This window comes from Lolium perenne, chromosome 1, assembly GCF_019359855.2.
Source record: "Lolium perenne isolate Kyuss_39 chromosome 1, Kyuss_2.0, whole genome shotgun sequence".
Taxonomy (NCBI): Eukaryota; Viridiplantae; Streptophyta; class Magnoliopsida; order Poales; family Poaceae; genus Lolium; species Lolium perenne.
In genome coordinates this window covers 4,203,719-4,216,621 of record NC_067244.2, presented here as the reverse complement: position 1 = coordinate 4,216,621, position 12,903 = coordinate 4,203,719, and the positions used below count along the sequence as shown (strand labels likewise).

General features: G+C 43.4%; 1 protein-coding gene and 1 long non-coding RNA gene across 3 annotated transcripts; both read left to right on the top strand.

The window, feature by feature from the left end:
* The first annotated feature begins 120 nt into the window (after positions 1-120).
* LOC127341457 (uncharacterized) lies at positions 121-3,458 on the top strand. 2 transcript variants are annotated; one of them, XR_007875553.2, is made up of 4 exons: positions 121-604; positions 688-803; positions 1,673-1,812; positions 2,222-3,458. It is a non-coding gene; the product is annotated as an uncharacterized lncRNA (long non-coding RNA). The 2 variants fall into 2 exon arrangements; XR_007875552.2 differs by having other exon boundaries at positions 123-604; positions 3,187-3,458.
* Positions 3,459-6,128: 2,670 nt separating this feature from the next.
* On the top strand, positions 6,129-12,557 carry LOC127341444 (uncharacterized). The gene is made up of 12 exons (XM_051367302.2): positions 6,129-6,265; positions 7,200-7,616; positions 7,878-8,124; positions 9,021-9,133; positions 9,264-9,343; positions 9,491-9,632; positions 9,731-9,811; positions 10,335-10,439; positions 10,958-11,140; positions 11,737-11,829; positions 11,943-12,082; positions 12,173-12,557. Exons 2-12 carry the CDS (start codon positions 7,224-7,226, stop codon positions 12,357-12,359), a joined length of 1,764 nt encoding a protein of 587 aa, XP_051223262.1. The 5' UTR covers positions 6,129-6,265; positions 7,200-7,223; the 3' UTR covers positions 12,360-12,557.
* Positions 12,558-12,903: the final 346 nt, after the last annotated feature.

The following is a 12,903-nucleotide window of genomic DNA, read 5'->3' as shown; positions in this document are numbered from 1 at the left end:
CAATACCGACCAACCGTGCGTGGCTAACTGGACCGGCCCAGGCGCGCGAAAAATTGAAAGGCGGAGCGCGAAATGCCTGGCCCAAAAATTTCAGCTGCCGCCCCCTAAATCCAAACCGACACCCCACAGCCACACTTCCTATCTCAGAACAGAACCCTATCCTGCCCCACCCACGCGCCTGCAGTTCACTCCATCCACCGCGCCGCCGCCGCCGCCGCCGCTCCGCCTAGGCTCCCCTGCCGTCGTGCTGCAGGCAACCTGCCGGCGCCCTCCCATCAGCGGCTATTTTCGTCGGTCAGCCCACGAGCCCCTGCCATTGCGCGACCGTTGACCGCGTGTTCCTCCCTGCGGCCCGGTGCCGGCGCGATTCGTCGGACTGCTAACGAGCTTCCAAGGGAGGGGCGCTTCGACGGACACCATACGCTGCTCGGAGTTCACTCCTTCGCCACCTACTCGCTCTTGGCGACGAGGCGTTCCTCCTTGCGGCAGCGCGCTAGGTCGACCTGCTTACGAGCTCCCAATCGATGCGCGCTTTGTTGGCCTACTCGTGAAGTCCCAACGGTGGCTCCCTGCGCCCCCTGCCCCTGAAAACTTCTACCTGCAGGTAAATCTATTTCTCTCTCACATACATGGATCTACATCTTCTCTATTCATCACTATATGTATCTGATTGATGGCACCCTGTAGAGTGTAGTCGGTGGGAAGTTTGTTGCCAGTTGGATATAAGCAAAGCAAGGAAGGAGCGGGCCGAGGAAATCGATAAGAAGTGTACAAATATGCATCAAACATTCTGCTTTTCAAAGGTCCACTTCAGTAACTCTTTTTGACTATTGGACCTTTATTAACCACTTCAATATAATAAGCAATTTAATATTCCATCATACAGCAGTACATGTCCAACTGTTACCAAAATACAAGGAAACATCAGTACACATTCTTCTAAGTTTTAATGTACTTTTATCGATCCTTTCCCAGTAATCTGCAGTTCTGCATCCACTGGACAATACTATTTATTTATTGTAGTTGGCAGTCTGTACAACTGAGTACATGTTTGAGTAATGAATCTACAATTACATTATTCATTCATTAAAAAGTTCTCCTCGGAGCATTTGTAAAGCTCATAGGTCTTATTGGTAGCTATTTGCCATATAATTAAGAATATAGTTAAGACTTGATGGTCAGTCGTTGTTAACTGGTTGAAGTTCTTGCTCAGTGTTACAAGACAGGTAGAAATAAACTGTTATATTCTTGCATTATCTTAAGTTTATATTTGGCTTACCACATCAATTCTAGAATCGTCTCTCTAGACAACATGGTACTGTTATAAAATTACCTTTATTAGCATCTGATATCTTTCTTGCATACAAATTGAAATTGCCATAACCATCATGCAGCATGGAAATAAAAGGAATGATTACGTTGATTCTATTTTTGATCCGTTATTCACAGCTCAATTATCTGGATTCACTGAATGCAGAACCTACAAGTATAGGGTGGACAGGTTTTAATCTATTATACTTTAACATTTGCACCGTGCTATGAGTGTCATTGCCAATTATGTCCTTTTTTTACTAACATGCATAAGATATCATGCAATATATATGGCTTAGTTGATATTTGAGTACCCATTTCTGCTGAAAGGTGCTAAAACAACCTTTTCTTTGCCCTACAGAGCAACAAAGAATATCTTGATCACTGAAGAAGACCTACGATGCAGGCCCAAGGTGGAAAGGGTGGCTGCGGGAACTATTCAGCACGCCGATCACGCAATTATAATGGTATATGCTGAGAAGTTACATAATTTTGCAGAAGGTGAGAAATGAATGACCCTGCTGTGCATAATGTCCGCATGTACCAGTAGTACATTTACAAATTGCTTCTTAACGTCATGAACATTTATTTTGTTCTAGTTAATATGTGAATGCCGAGAATGCGAGTTTTTGATATTTGACATGATCTGAATTACTTCAAGTAACACCGTTCCAATTTTAAGCTCCAATACTTGAATATCATAAGGACACCAAATTAGTTTTACTGATACTTTTACTCAACTTGGTGCAGTTTTTAATATTTTTAATGAAAAGACACGAGGTCATGGATATTTTCTGATTTAGCTAGGCAAAAATTATAAGAGATAATGTATCAAAATTGAATGTTACTCATTAATTTACAAAGCTGAAAATATTGATCCTGGTAATGCTGTGTATGAGAACATTGCTAGATCTTTACACTACTATACAAGTGAATGTTGCTGGTGGAGGTATATTGGTTCTGCTAGTACAAATCTAGATTGATTAGATGTTAAATCAAGTGGTAGCCGTGGCCGCGGGTGACGATGCCATTCGACGGAGTTTTTGTTGGGTGCTGTCTTGCAAGATTTCCGCCGCTGCAGCTACTGTGATTCAGCAAAACTGAAACTTATATCACGGTTGGTTCTGTTCTTGCGTGAGTGATTATTTATCGCCATGTTCCTTTTTATGTACTTTCTATCCCTTGTTTTGTGCAAATGGATCTTTACTGTTTCGCTGGGTTGCATACCTATTGTTTGCTAGTAGCCAACACGTGCTCTCAGCCTAGTTCAGCCAGATGCAAAGCCAAGCCCAGCGTGTCAGCGCCCAAGCCAACAGCTAGCAAGCAACCAGGAGCGACTAGATATCCCAGCTAGCCACCCACCCTGCAAGCTTCCGAGGCCCCAACCCACATGTTTTTGGTCTGTTCGGTAGAGAACCAAGTACTGAACCGATTCCACAGGGAACCGAACGCTCGGTTATAGTTATTTTGGTACACCGATCGGTGCTTGTTTTTTGAGGACCGAAATTTTGCAGAGATCGAGAAACCGACCTGATCGGTTCGGGGGAACCGAGTGCCCACCCCTACCTAGTACGTAGTTCTGGGATGTTCCTAAAATAATTTTTTGGTCAATGCGGTTTATTTCACTCATCACGCCAAATTTTTTTTAGCTCATGGTAATTTCTGTTTGTACTGCTTGCATGAATTTACTCAAAGGCTGATTACTATGATGTGAGTTGTCTTGTGAAGTAATTGCTGCCTTGTGAAGTAATTGCTGCTGCTTGTATACGTGATCTGGGCCAATACAAATGATGTTAATCGTGCACAGCTATGCTTAATTTTTTTTATAGTGCCATTGTCTTTACGAATGTACTGAAACTTGTTTACCTTTTGTAGGAAATACATGCAAGAGGGTGAGAAACCATGAAGCGTGTGGTTTGGGTCAATTATGTATTTTGTATAATAGAGCAAACTATGAATCGTCGGATACATCTTTTAGCTACCATTTTGTAAACCTGTACATGTCTTGGATTCTGAACCGTTATTTTCATCTGTTGGATTAGTTACTACTAGTTTATGAGAAATATGGATGCTAATTATGTTGATAAGAGGTGAACTATCTATTTGTAAATATCATTAAGGTGTTTGATACTTTTGGAGGACATGCACATTACCGTGTAATTTCCAACTTTATTGTTATTGCATGGACAAAACACAAATATTGGATGGTGTTGGTGGGCAAAAATGAAACCAAAATGAATCAGGAAAGCTGAATGGTAGGGCCAGCTGAATGTTGGTCGGCAAAACATACATCGACTGACTGTTGGTTGGGAAACAAATGTCGGTTGGGAAACAAATGTTGGTCGGGAAAAATACGTTGGTCGGGAAAGTTAGAGGAGAGCCGACTACCTATCGGTCGGCAAAGAAATGTTGGTCGGAAAAGACCTTTGCCGACCGGACTAACGGTGTCCAACATGGTTGGTCGGCGAAACTCTTTCCCGACCAACTTTCTGTTGGTGAAAGCTGTTTTCCCAACCAACTTCTCTGTCGCTAATTTAGTGCTGTGGTGTAGTGATGGCCAGGCTTGGCCAGTTGGCCATTGCCATTAAAATTTGATCATCATGTATTTAACATAAAGTAATAGGATTACTAAAATAAATATTGTTCATAAATATGAATAGTTCAAAATCACACGACCACATGGTTTCACAAACAAGATAATTTAGATCGACGGGAAGATAAGAGAAAGGAGGTCGACCGTGAGGCTCTAAAACCAGTCTAGGGTTTTGTCCCTCTCGCCGATGACGCTGCTGGTCCGCTCCACCTCCGGTGACCTTGGGGCCTTGGAGGTGTGACGGACCGCGGCCTCTCGCCGGCGGAAAGGTTTTAGTTATTCGTTTAGTCTGTTTTCAGTGTCTTCTTTAGGATGGTGAGGAAGCGGCTACATCCCGATGTCAGAATAAGGTCCTACCTATCCTATCCTATCCTATCCTTGCTCCGGTGGCGCATCTAGTGTCGGCGGAGGGCATGTGGAGTCGTGTATCCGGCAGATCTCCCGTGATCCGATTGATTTTCATGTTCGATGGTGTAGCTTTAGGTCAGTTTCTTCCGACCTACGGTGTCAACATCGACGATGGTTGTTGTTCTGGTGCGCTGGTCCTTTGGGGTCTTAGCACAACGACTTCCCGTCTGTCTACTACAAAAATCTATACTACGGCAAACTTTATCTGACTCCGGTGATGGAGAGTCATCAGACGGTATCATGCCTTTGGCTCGCGCTAGTGTCTGTAGCCGTCGCTAGGTGGTTCAGTGATCTATTTGTAATTTTTATTACTTTTAGACATCTTTTTACTGCTGTTGATGATTATTAATAGATGTTGATGATTATTAATAGATTGTTGGAATTTCAAAAAAGAAAAGATAATATAAATCAAATATCAAAAGACGTGCGTGTCCACCAACTCAATCGCGGTCGGTGTTAGCCTTGGCGCTTCATCGACGAGCCATCCCTATGCTTTGGTAGCAGATAATGGAGGTGCGCCATGCTTGGAGCGGTGAACAAGAGTCAATTTTTGTAGCCGCTCATAGTTCATGAATGCATCGTCTAGGTCTATGTCCACGAAGTGAAAGAAATTTAAACTCCAAGCGAATTTTGTTTTTTAGGGTACATCTCCAAGCGACCTAACATGACTACCCAAAGGATTTGTTTTGGTTCGTTTGGGTTGAGCTATGGACCAATTGTGCACAACCAATTGTGCCCGCGCTGGGTCATGGCCAGGCTTGGCCAGTTGGTCATTGACATTCAAATTTAATCATCACATATTTTACCATAAAGTGATAGGATTACTAAAATAAATATTCTTCATAAATATGACTAGTTCACAATCACACGACCACATGGTTTCACAAATAAGATAATTTAAATCAACGCGAAGGTAAGAGAAAGGGAAGATGATCGCGAGGCTCTAAAACCAATCTAGGGTTTCATCCCTCTCACCAGTGACGCTGCTAGTCCGCTCCGTCTCCGGTGGCCTTGAATCCTTGGAGGTGTGGCGGACCGCGGCCTTTTCGTTTCGTCATGTCAAAATAAGGTCCTCCCTGTTCAATCCGAGCTTCGGTGGTCCATCTAGCGCCATGCAGGAATAGTGGCTGTAGAGTTACCGCCTCTGCCCCTGCCTTTACCAACAATTTTTTTTGTTGTTGCTTGGAGTCCTCAGAACTTGAACAAAATTTTGGCGGAGGGCATGTGGAGTCGTTTGTTCGGCAGATCTCCTGTGATCCGGTCAATTTTCATGTTTGTGGTTTCAGGTGAGTCTCGTCCGATCTATGGCTGCCATCATTAGCGATGGTTGCTGCACGACGACTTCATGTATGTCTACTACACCAAACTCTACTAGGAAAAGTTTTGTGTGGCTCAGTGATGGAGGGCCTAGGACGGCAGTGCGCCTTCGATCACGGTCACGGTCAACCGACTAGGAAATATAATTTAAATCAAATATCAAATGATGTGCATGTCCACTGACTCGATCACGGTCGGTTTAGGCCTCGCCCCTATATATGCTTTGGCAGCAGATAATGGCCATGTGTCATGACGAACAAGGGTTGACTTTTATAGAAAAACTTGATTGCCTCACTGCTCATTTGCACAAGTGTGTGTAGCCTTCATCATCAACGGAACTACGGAAGTGGAAGAAATTCGGACTTGCGACACATGATGAGCAGGTTGTGGACACGATGGATCTGCATCCCGCTGGAGATGCAGATGGTTATTTTCACGGCCCGGCCCAGCAGAGCTAACGTGGCCCAAGCCCACCGTAACGTGGTGCCTTCATCGTCCTTCTCCCTTTGCTTTGCTTTGCTTTGCCCCTCCTCTGATCCCCTCCCTCGCTCCCGGAGCGAATTCACCGGCGACCTCGCCCGCCCGCGCCTCCCCCGCCGCCACCGGCGCCGACGAAGCCCGATCTGACCCCATCAGGTCACACCCCTCCCTCTGCTCCCGTCCGCATTACTTTTTTTTTTAAAATCTGTGTGTACGTATCCGTGCCGCCCCGCCCCGCCCAGATCCGCCCGCCCGTCTGGGCGATTCCGGTTGATTGGCTCCCGGATAGGGGCAGTTGTCGGGCACGGCGGCGCTTTTCCGCCGTGCTGCCGGCCCGGGATCGTCCCGCTGCGCCTGCTTCGGTCCTATCGCTCGGTTTTACTACTGTGAGTTCCTTGTCTCGGAATCTGAAAAAAGAATCACACGAGATTGAGCCGGGGGCGGTGGTTCTCGAATGCCATTGCGACTGTTGCTGACAGGATGGGGATCGTTGACCATCTGTAGGCGATACATGGGTGGCGCGTCTCCATTTGACGTCTCGTCTGTTTGGGTCTGAGTGGAGCATGTTCTGGTTTAATGGCATAGATTAGCGCCGCTTTCTCAAGTTATCCGCATCAGATGTCTGCTAGGGGTCCACGATTTCCTTCTCTTCGATGATCATGCCCAGCACGAGATGGTCGCTGCATTTCGTCTTCTGCAGGAAAATCGAACCACATGCATTTCAGCATCCATTTTCAGATAGATGCATTGACCATATACGTGAGAATATTCGCAGCCACCCGAGATATATATTTCTCCATATTCCTAACCAGACATGATGTTACTTCAGAATTTTTTATGTGCGTCAACATATTAAGGTGAAACTAACGGTTATAAAAATATGTACGCATTGGCGCCTATTTCAGAACCGATCTAATAGTCTGGTAGTATATTTTCCATCTACCATCTGAAAACATGTGGAAATCTTGTTCATTGTGCAGTAAATGTTTCATTGAATAAAGGGACCTGTCTATATCTTTCTCCACACAACCGCAGTACGATGTTCAGCTGTAACAATCACATGGTCCTAATGTTGTGTCTTATTTTGCAGCTGTAGAAATCCTCGATAAGCCCGATGGCTACGGTGGACCAGTCTCTGTACCCGATCGCCGTGCTGATAGATGAGCTCAAGAACGAGGAGATCCCGCTGCGTCTCAACTCCATCAGAAAGCTCTCCACGATCGCGAGGGCGCTCGGGGAGGAAAGGACCAGGAAGGAGCTGATCCCTTTCCTCAGCGAGAACAACGATGACGAGGACGAGGTGCTTCAGGCGATGGCTGAGGAGCTGGGCGTGTTTGTTCCTTATGTTGGGGGTGTAGAACATGCTCATGTTCTGCTTCCACCGTTGGAGACGTTGGCTACGGTGGAGGAAACTTGTGTCCGAGACAAAGCGGTCGAGTCGCTGTGCCGTATCGGTGCGCAGATGAAGGAGAAGGACGTCGTTGACTATTTCGTTCCAGTTGTGACGGTAAATACTGAAATGCTCTTCTTGCTGTTTGAAAAAATGTCAAGAATGCTGCCAATAGCTAGTATCTTGTTTCTTGTGGCTGCTGCTCCTCAGCCGCAGAATTAAATTTTTTGCTTTGTAAGATGTACATTTGCCAATAGCTAGTATCTTGTTTACTTGAAAGGCTGCTGTGCTTAGATGAATATAGCAATGCACTTTATTTTCTGGTGGTATCTGCAATTCTATATGTCTGTCCAATTTACTAGTCTTTACTCATTTCAGAGGCTAGCATCTGGGGAGTGGTTTACGGCTAGAGTATCATCCTGTGGTCTTTTCCATATAGCCTATCCAAGTGCCGCCGACCAGTTGAAATCAGAGCTGAGAATCGTTTATGGCCATTTATGCCAAGATGACATGCCTATGGTCAGAAGGGCAGCAGCATCAAATCTTGGGAAGTTTGCTGCCACAGTTGAACAGAGCCATTTAAAGAAGGAAATCGTCTCGATATTTGATAATTTAACCCAAGATGGTATGTATTATTTAATATCTGTTGATCTATTCACTAAAGGCTCGAAAATGGAATAAAATTAAATGTACTAGAATTGCTGAATTCAATATCAAAAAGTTATTATTTTGCTGTGTAATTGTGTTGGCTCAGTAAAATCATGTGGTCTAATGTATTTTGTCATTGAGATGTTGCTTCTTCTGATACATCAAAACTTATCAGTACTTATACCCGTTTTAGGGGACTTCGCAATCTACCAATTTAGATGCTATCCATTTTCTATTGGTTGAATTAAGTATGACGTCTGTAATTGCTGGAATGTTATCCCCACTTTACATGTTGGCTTGGAGTTTGCATGAGAGATGCCTTAGATCTAATATGAAATAAACAAGCATCTTGCTTCTTAGTGCTTGCATGTGGTTTATCGTAGATTCATTACAGTTACTAATTTGGCATATTTTTTCAGTGTACCGTGAAGTAGTTTATCTATTTGTGTGGTATCTTATGTTTCAAGTCCTTAAATTTTGCCTTTGCATTGTTTACGATTTTAACCAGGATCATAGTAGTCTTGTATGCCAGTATAGTAGCTCATCCTCCCACTTTGCTCAGAGATAACTTTTTCTGTATATTCACTTTCTTTACACAAGGTCATGTTATTATATTATCTTGTTCACTGTGACCATGGTATCAATTTCTGTATGCTTCAAATATCAACATAAACTCTTAAAGCTCAGAGGCCATTCTCTTATGCTTGAATGTAAAAAAGGTCAATAAATAAGCCCTAAAAATGGATGCTGACTTCTACTGTGCAACACTTTATACAAAACTTGATTAATTGAAACATCGATTGCATATTGTCATATGCACATTTTGCTCATTATGAACATTGTTCTAACACTGTTGCTGCCTTTCATTTGCAGATCAAGATTCAGTACGTTTGTTGGCAGTTGAAGGCTGTGCCGCCCTCGGGAAGTTGTTGGAACCCCAAGATTGTGTTGCACATATACTTCCGGTCATTGTCAATTTCTCCCAGGTACATTACTTCAATTGTGATAGGTCTTGATAGATTATTGGGATATACCCAAAATTGCTCTGATTTACTATAGTTGTGAATTACAGTTGTGCTACTACTTAATATGTTTTTCTCATAATTCCTTTGATAGGATAAGTCTTGGCGTGTCCGTTATATGGTTGCCAATCAATTGTACGAACTCTGCGAGGCTGCTGGCCCTGAGCCTACAAGGTTAGTGCTCTCTTTCTTTGGCTGTAGCATACTTGGCCTTTTCATACCTGTAATGGGTACTCAGACATACGTAGCCCAAGTTGTTATGTACATATAATACATAAAGTTGAGCCTGATTGATTCATGTATTTGTATATTTGTTTATAGAGCGGACCTGGTGCCTGCATATGTTCGCCTTCTTCGTGATAATGAGGCTGAAGTACGGATCGCAGCTGCTGGAAAAGTTACTAAGTTCTGCAGGATATTAAGCCCGCAAGTTGCGATTCAGCATATCCTACCGTGTGTTAAGGTGGGGGCATCGGAGTAACTGAACATCATCTGTTTTTCTCTACTATTTTTCTCTACTGTTTTATCAACAAACTAACTCGTGAGAAATTGCATTTGCAGGAGTTATCATCAGATTCGTCTCAGCATGTTCGCTCAGCTTTGGCTTCAGTCATTATGGGAATGGCCCCTGTTTTGGGGAAGGTGCAAGCAATGATGCAACCATGTTTTTTCTTGAATTGCTTTTACCTATGAATGAATGTCTGTATAGTTGTTTGAAGAGCTTCAGTCCTATGATTATGTCTATGACTATTTCATAAAATATATGTTCCCATTACCATATAATTGTCACTGTACCTGGAGGTCCACCATTACTTGTCAAAAAAATGTTGGTATTCATAATTTAATAATTTATGCTGAAGCTTAAGTGAAACTTGAACAACGGGCTGAGAGGTATCTGTGGGAAATTCGGATGTTTTTAATTGGTTTCTGTTTCTGTTCCATAGCGTGGTCTATTTGCCAGTTAGATATGTTCAGTTGATATGTTAGGCCAGGATGCAACTATGTTTCCTAGCCTTGTCTATCAACACAAGTCCGATTTAATTTTTTGTATACCTGTATGATACTGCAGTTAGTTGTTACTACTAGCCCCTGCTGTTCATACATTTACTATCAGCAACTCAGCACCCTCGGTAACCTTATCAGCCTCATTTCTGGCTTCCTGCAGGATGCAACCATTGAGCAACTTCTTCCTATTTTTCTTTCTTTGCTCAAGGATGAATTTCCTGATGTTCGACTCAACATAATCAGCAAACTTGATGAAGTGAATCAGGTTGGTGCAATTGTTTGTTGTTAGAGTTAGTTTGCCTTCTCTTTGAAGTCCTCAATCATATGTTAACTGTCTTTCAAAGTTCTTTCATAGGTTTCCATCCTTTTTTGTTTGTTTTACCACAAGTTCAAGTAGGATGAATTGTCATTTAAACTTTACCACAAGTATGCGGGCCTTGTGCAAAATGTAACCAATTGGGTTGGATAGGTCACTGTTGGCCCACTTGCCCTAGGCCCTTACGTACGCCCTCTATTCTTAAATGTACATGTAATTCTGTTTCTACCATTTCGAGATAGCCTCCGTTTGTCTATATCTAGCATCAGTTATTAATATGGCCTAAAGTTAACATGCAGTCTCTGAAGGTAATTAGTGGCTTAACAAAGGTGTGTAGTGCAATCTGTTTTACCTATGTCTTGGATGAAGTGTAATTTTCTGGAGGGCTAGCAGTTATTCCCTTCAACGTTCGTTCTCCTGTGTCATGTGTTTTTTCTACCTTAACTGACACCATTGCGATCTTTCAGGTCATCGGAATTGACTTGCTGTCACAATCTTTATTGCCAGCCATTGTAGAACTAGCAGAGGATAGACACTGGAGGGTCCGGCTTGCAATAATCGAGTACATCCCTCTGTTGGCCAGGCAGTTAGGTGTTGGATTTTTTGATGACAAGCTAGGAGCACTTTGCATGCAATGGTTGGAGGATAAGGTATGTGGTATTCATGTGATTTTGGCGTATCACATCTCAAAGATATTCTTTTAGCCTTGAAGTTTATATAAGTGCTCTGATAATTAGCACTTTCATGTTCATCTTATTTACCAGCAGTGCAGCCTGACCCCTCTGTTTAGTTTGTCTTGCATGTTTTCTCTCGTTGCATAATGAACAAAATGTTGCCACTGTTCTATTCAAATTGCATTATGCCTAGAAAGTTGGCAGCTAAGTGTTCACTAGAGCTGAGGTTTGGACTTCATAAAGCTGCTACTGTCTTGTTTGCCTCACATTTATTTTACCAGTTCAATTCTAGCATGACAATTCAGAACAACTAGAAAGGTCGCATCAGCATTGCCATTTCATGATTACCTTACTTATGTCATAAAAATATTTGCGTTGTTTTTTATATATCTGTGCCTATCTTACATAAGTCTGTGTGCTCTTTGATTGCAAGAACCGTAATGGAATGTACTGCGCAAATCTGATGTATATTTTAGTGACAGAGCTTGCATCTCTCAAGAGGATTTCCAGAATTCTTACAAAAAAGCTACTGCTATTTATGCAAAGCTTGTTTACCAGAGTTTGAATTTCAGGTGTACTCGATTAGAGAAGCTGCCGCGAACAACTTGAAGCGCCTGGCGGAGGAGTTTGGTCCTGAGTGGGCAATGCAGCATATAATTCCTCAGGTTGGACCCTTTTGTACCATTGTCTACCGTAGTACCATGTACACATTCTCCTTGCCGTGATGGCATGTAATTTCTACTACCAGTCTCAAAAGCTCACACATTCCGTTGTGTAGGTGCTGGAGAAGATAAACAACCCGCATTACCTGTACCGCATGACCATTCTGCAAGCCATCTCATTGCTAGCCCCTGTCATGGGCCCAGAGATAACATGCCAAACGCTGCTCCCCGTCGTCGTTAATTCCTCAAAGGACAGGTGACTGATAAATACCATAGTAGCGATAAACTTCATATCTCCAAGGCTTCTTCGCCGCCGAGACACTGACATGTATCTTTGAACTTCCAGGGTGCCCAACATCAAGTTCAACGTGGCCAAGGTCCTGCAGTCGCTCGTACCGATCCTCGATCAGTCCTTGGCTGAGAAGACTTTGAAGCCCTGCCTGGTGGAGCTCAGCGAGGACCCTGACGTGGACGTGAGGTACTACGCGAAGCAGGCCCTCCAGGCGTGCGATCAGATCATGGTGTCGAGCTAACTAGCTAGATGATCTCTGTCCAGTTTTGGGGTACGTGTAGTGGAACCGACCTAGGTTTGTTTCCTTGTCGATAATGGACGGTTCCGTTCCCCCTTTTCTCGGTGTTGTTATTGTTGTAATTGATCATGCGACAGAACGTGACGCTAGCCTCGTTCTTATGACCCTTGCGCAACATGAGGAATGTGTATGTTTTCAATAGTTCTCTCTTGCAATAGTGACGGGTTGCCAAGAGGATGAAGAAACTGAAGATCTGTGAGGTGATCCTACCAGTTCCTCTCCAGAATTGGACGCTATTGGTGGATGTGTTGTCATGATCTTGTGCGCCGTGTGAAGGTGTGGGATGTTCTTAGTTAGACCAAACTTAGCAGGCTCCATGGCTGTTGCTTTGCCTCAGAAAATCAAGGATATGGATAGAGCTTTTCTGGCTACAGATTTACTTAGGTTCAGGAAAAGCACTCAAATTTAAACAGAACATGTACTAAGACAAATTTAGATAAATCTAAGACATCTTCGATTGAATGAAGGGATATTAATTCAGAGGTTG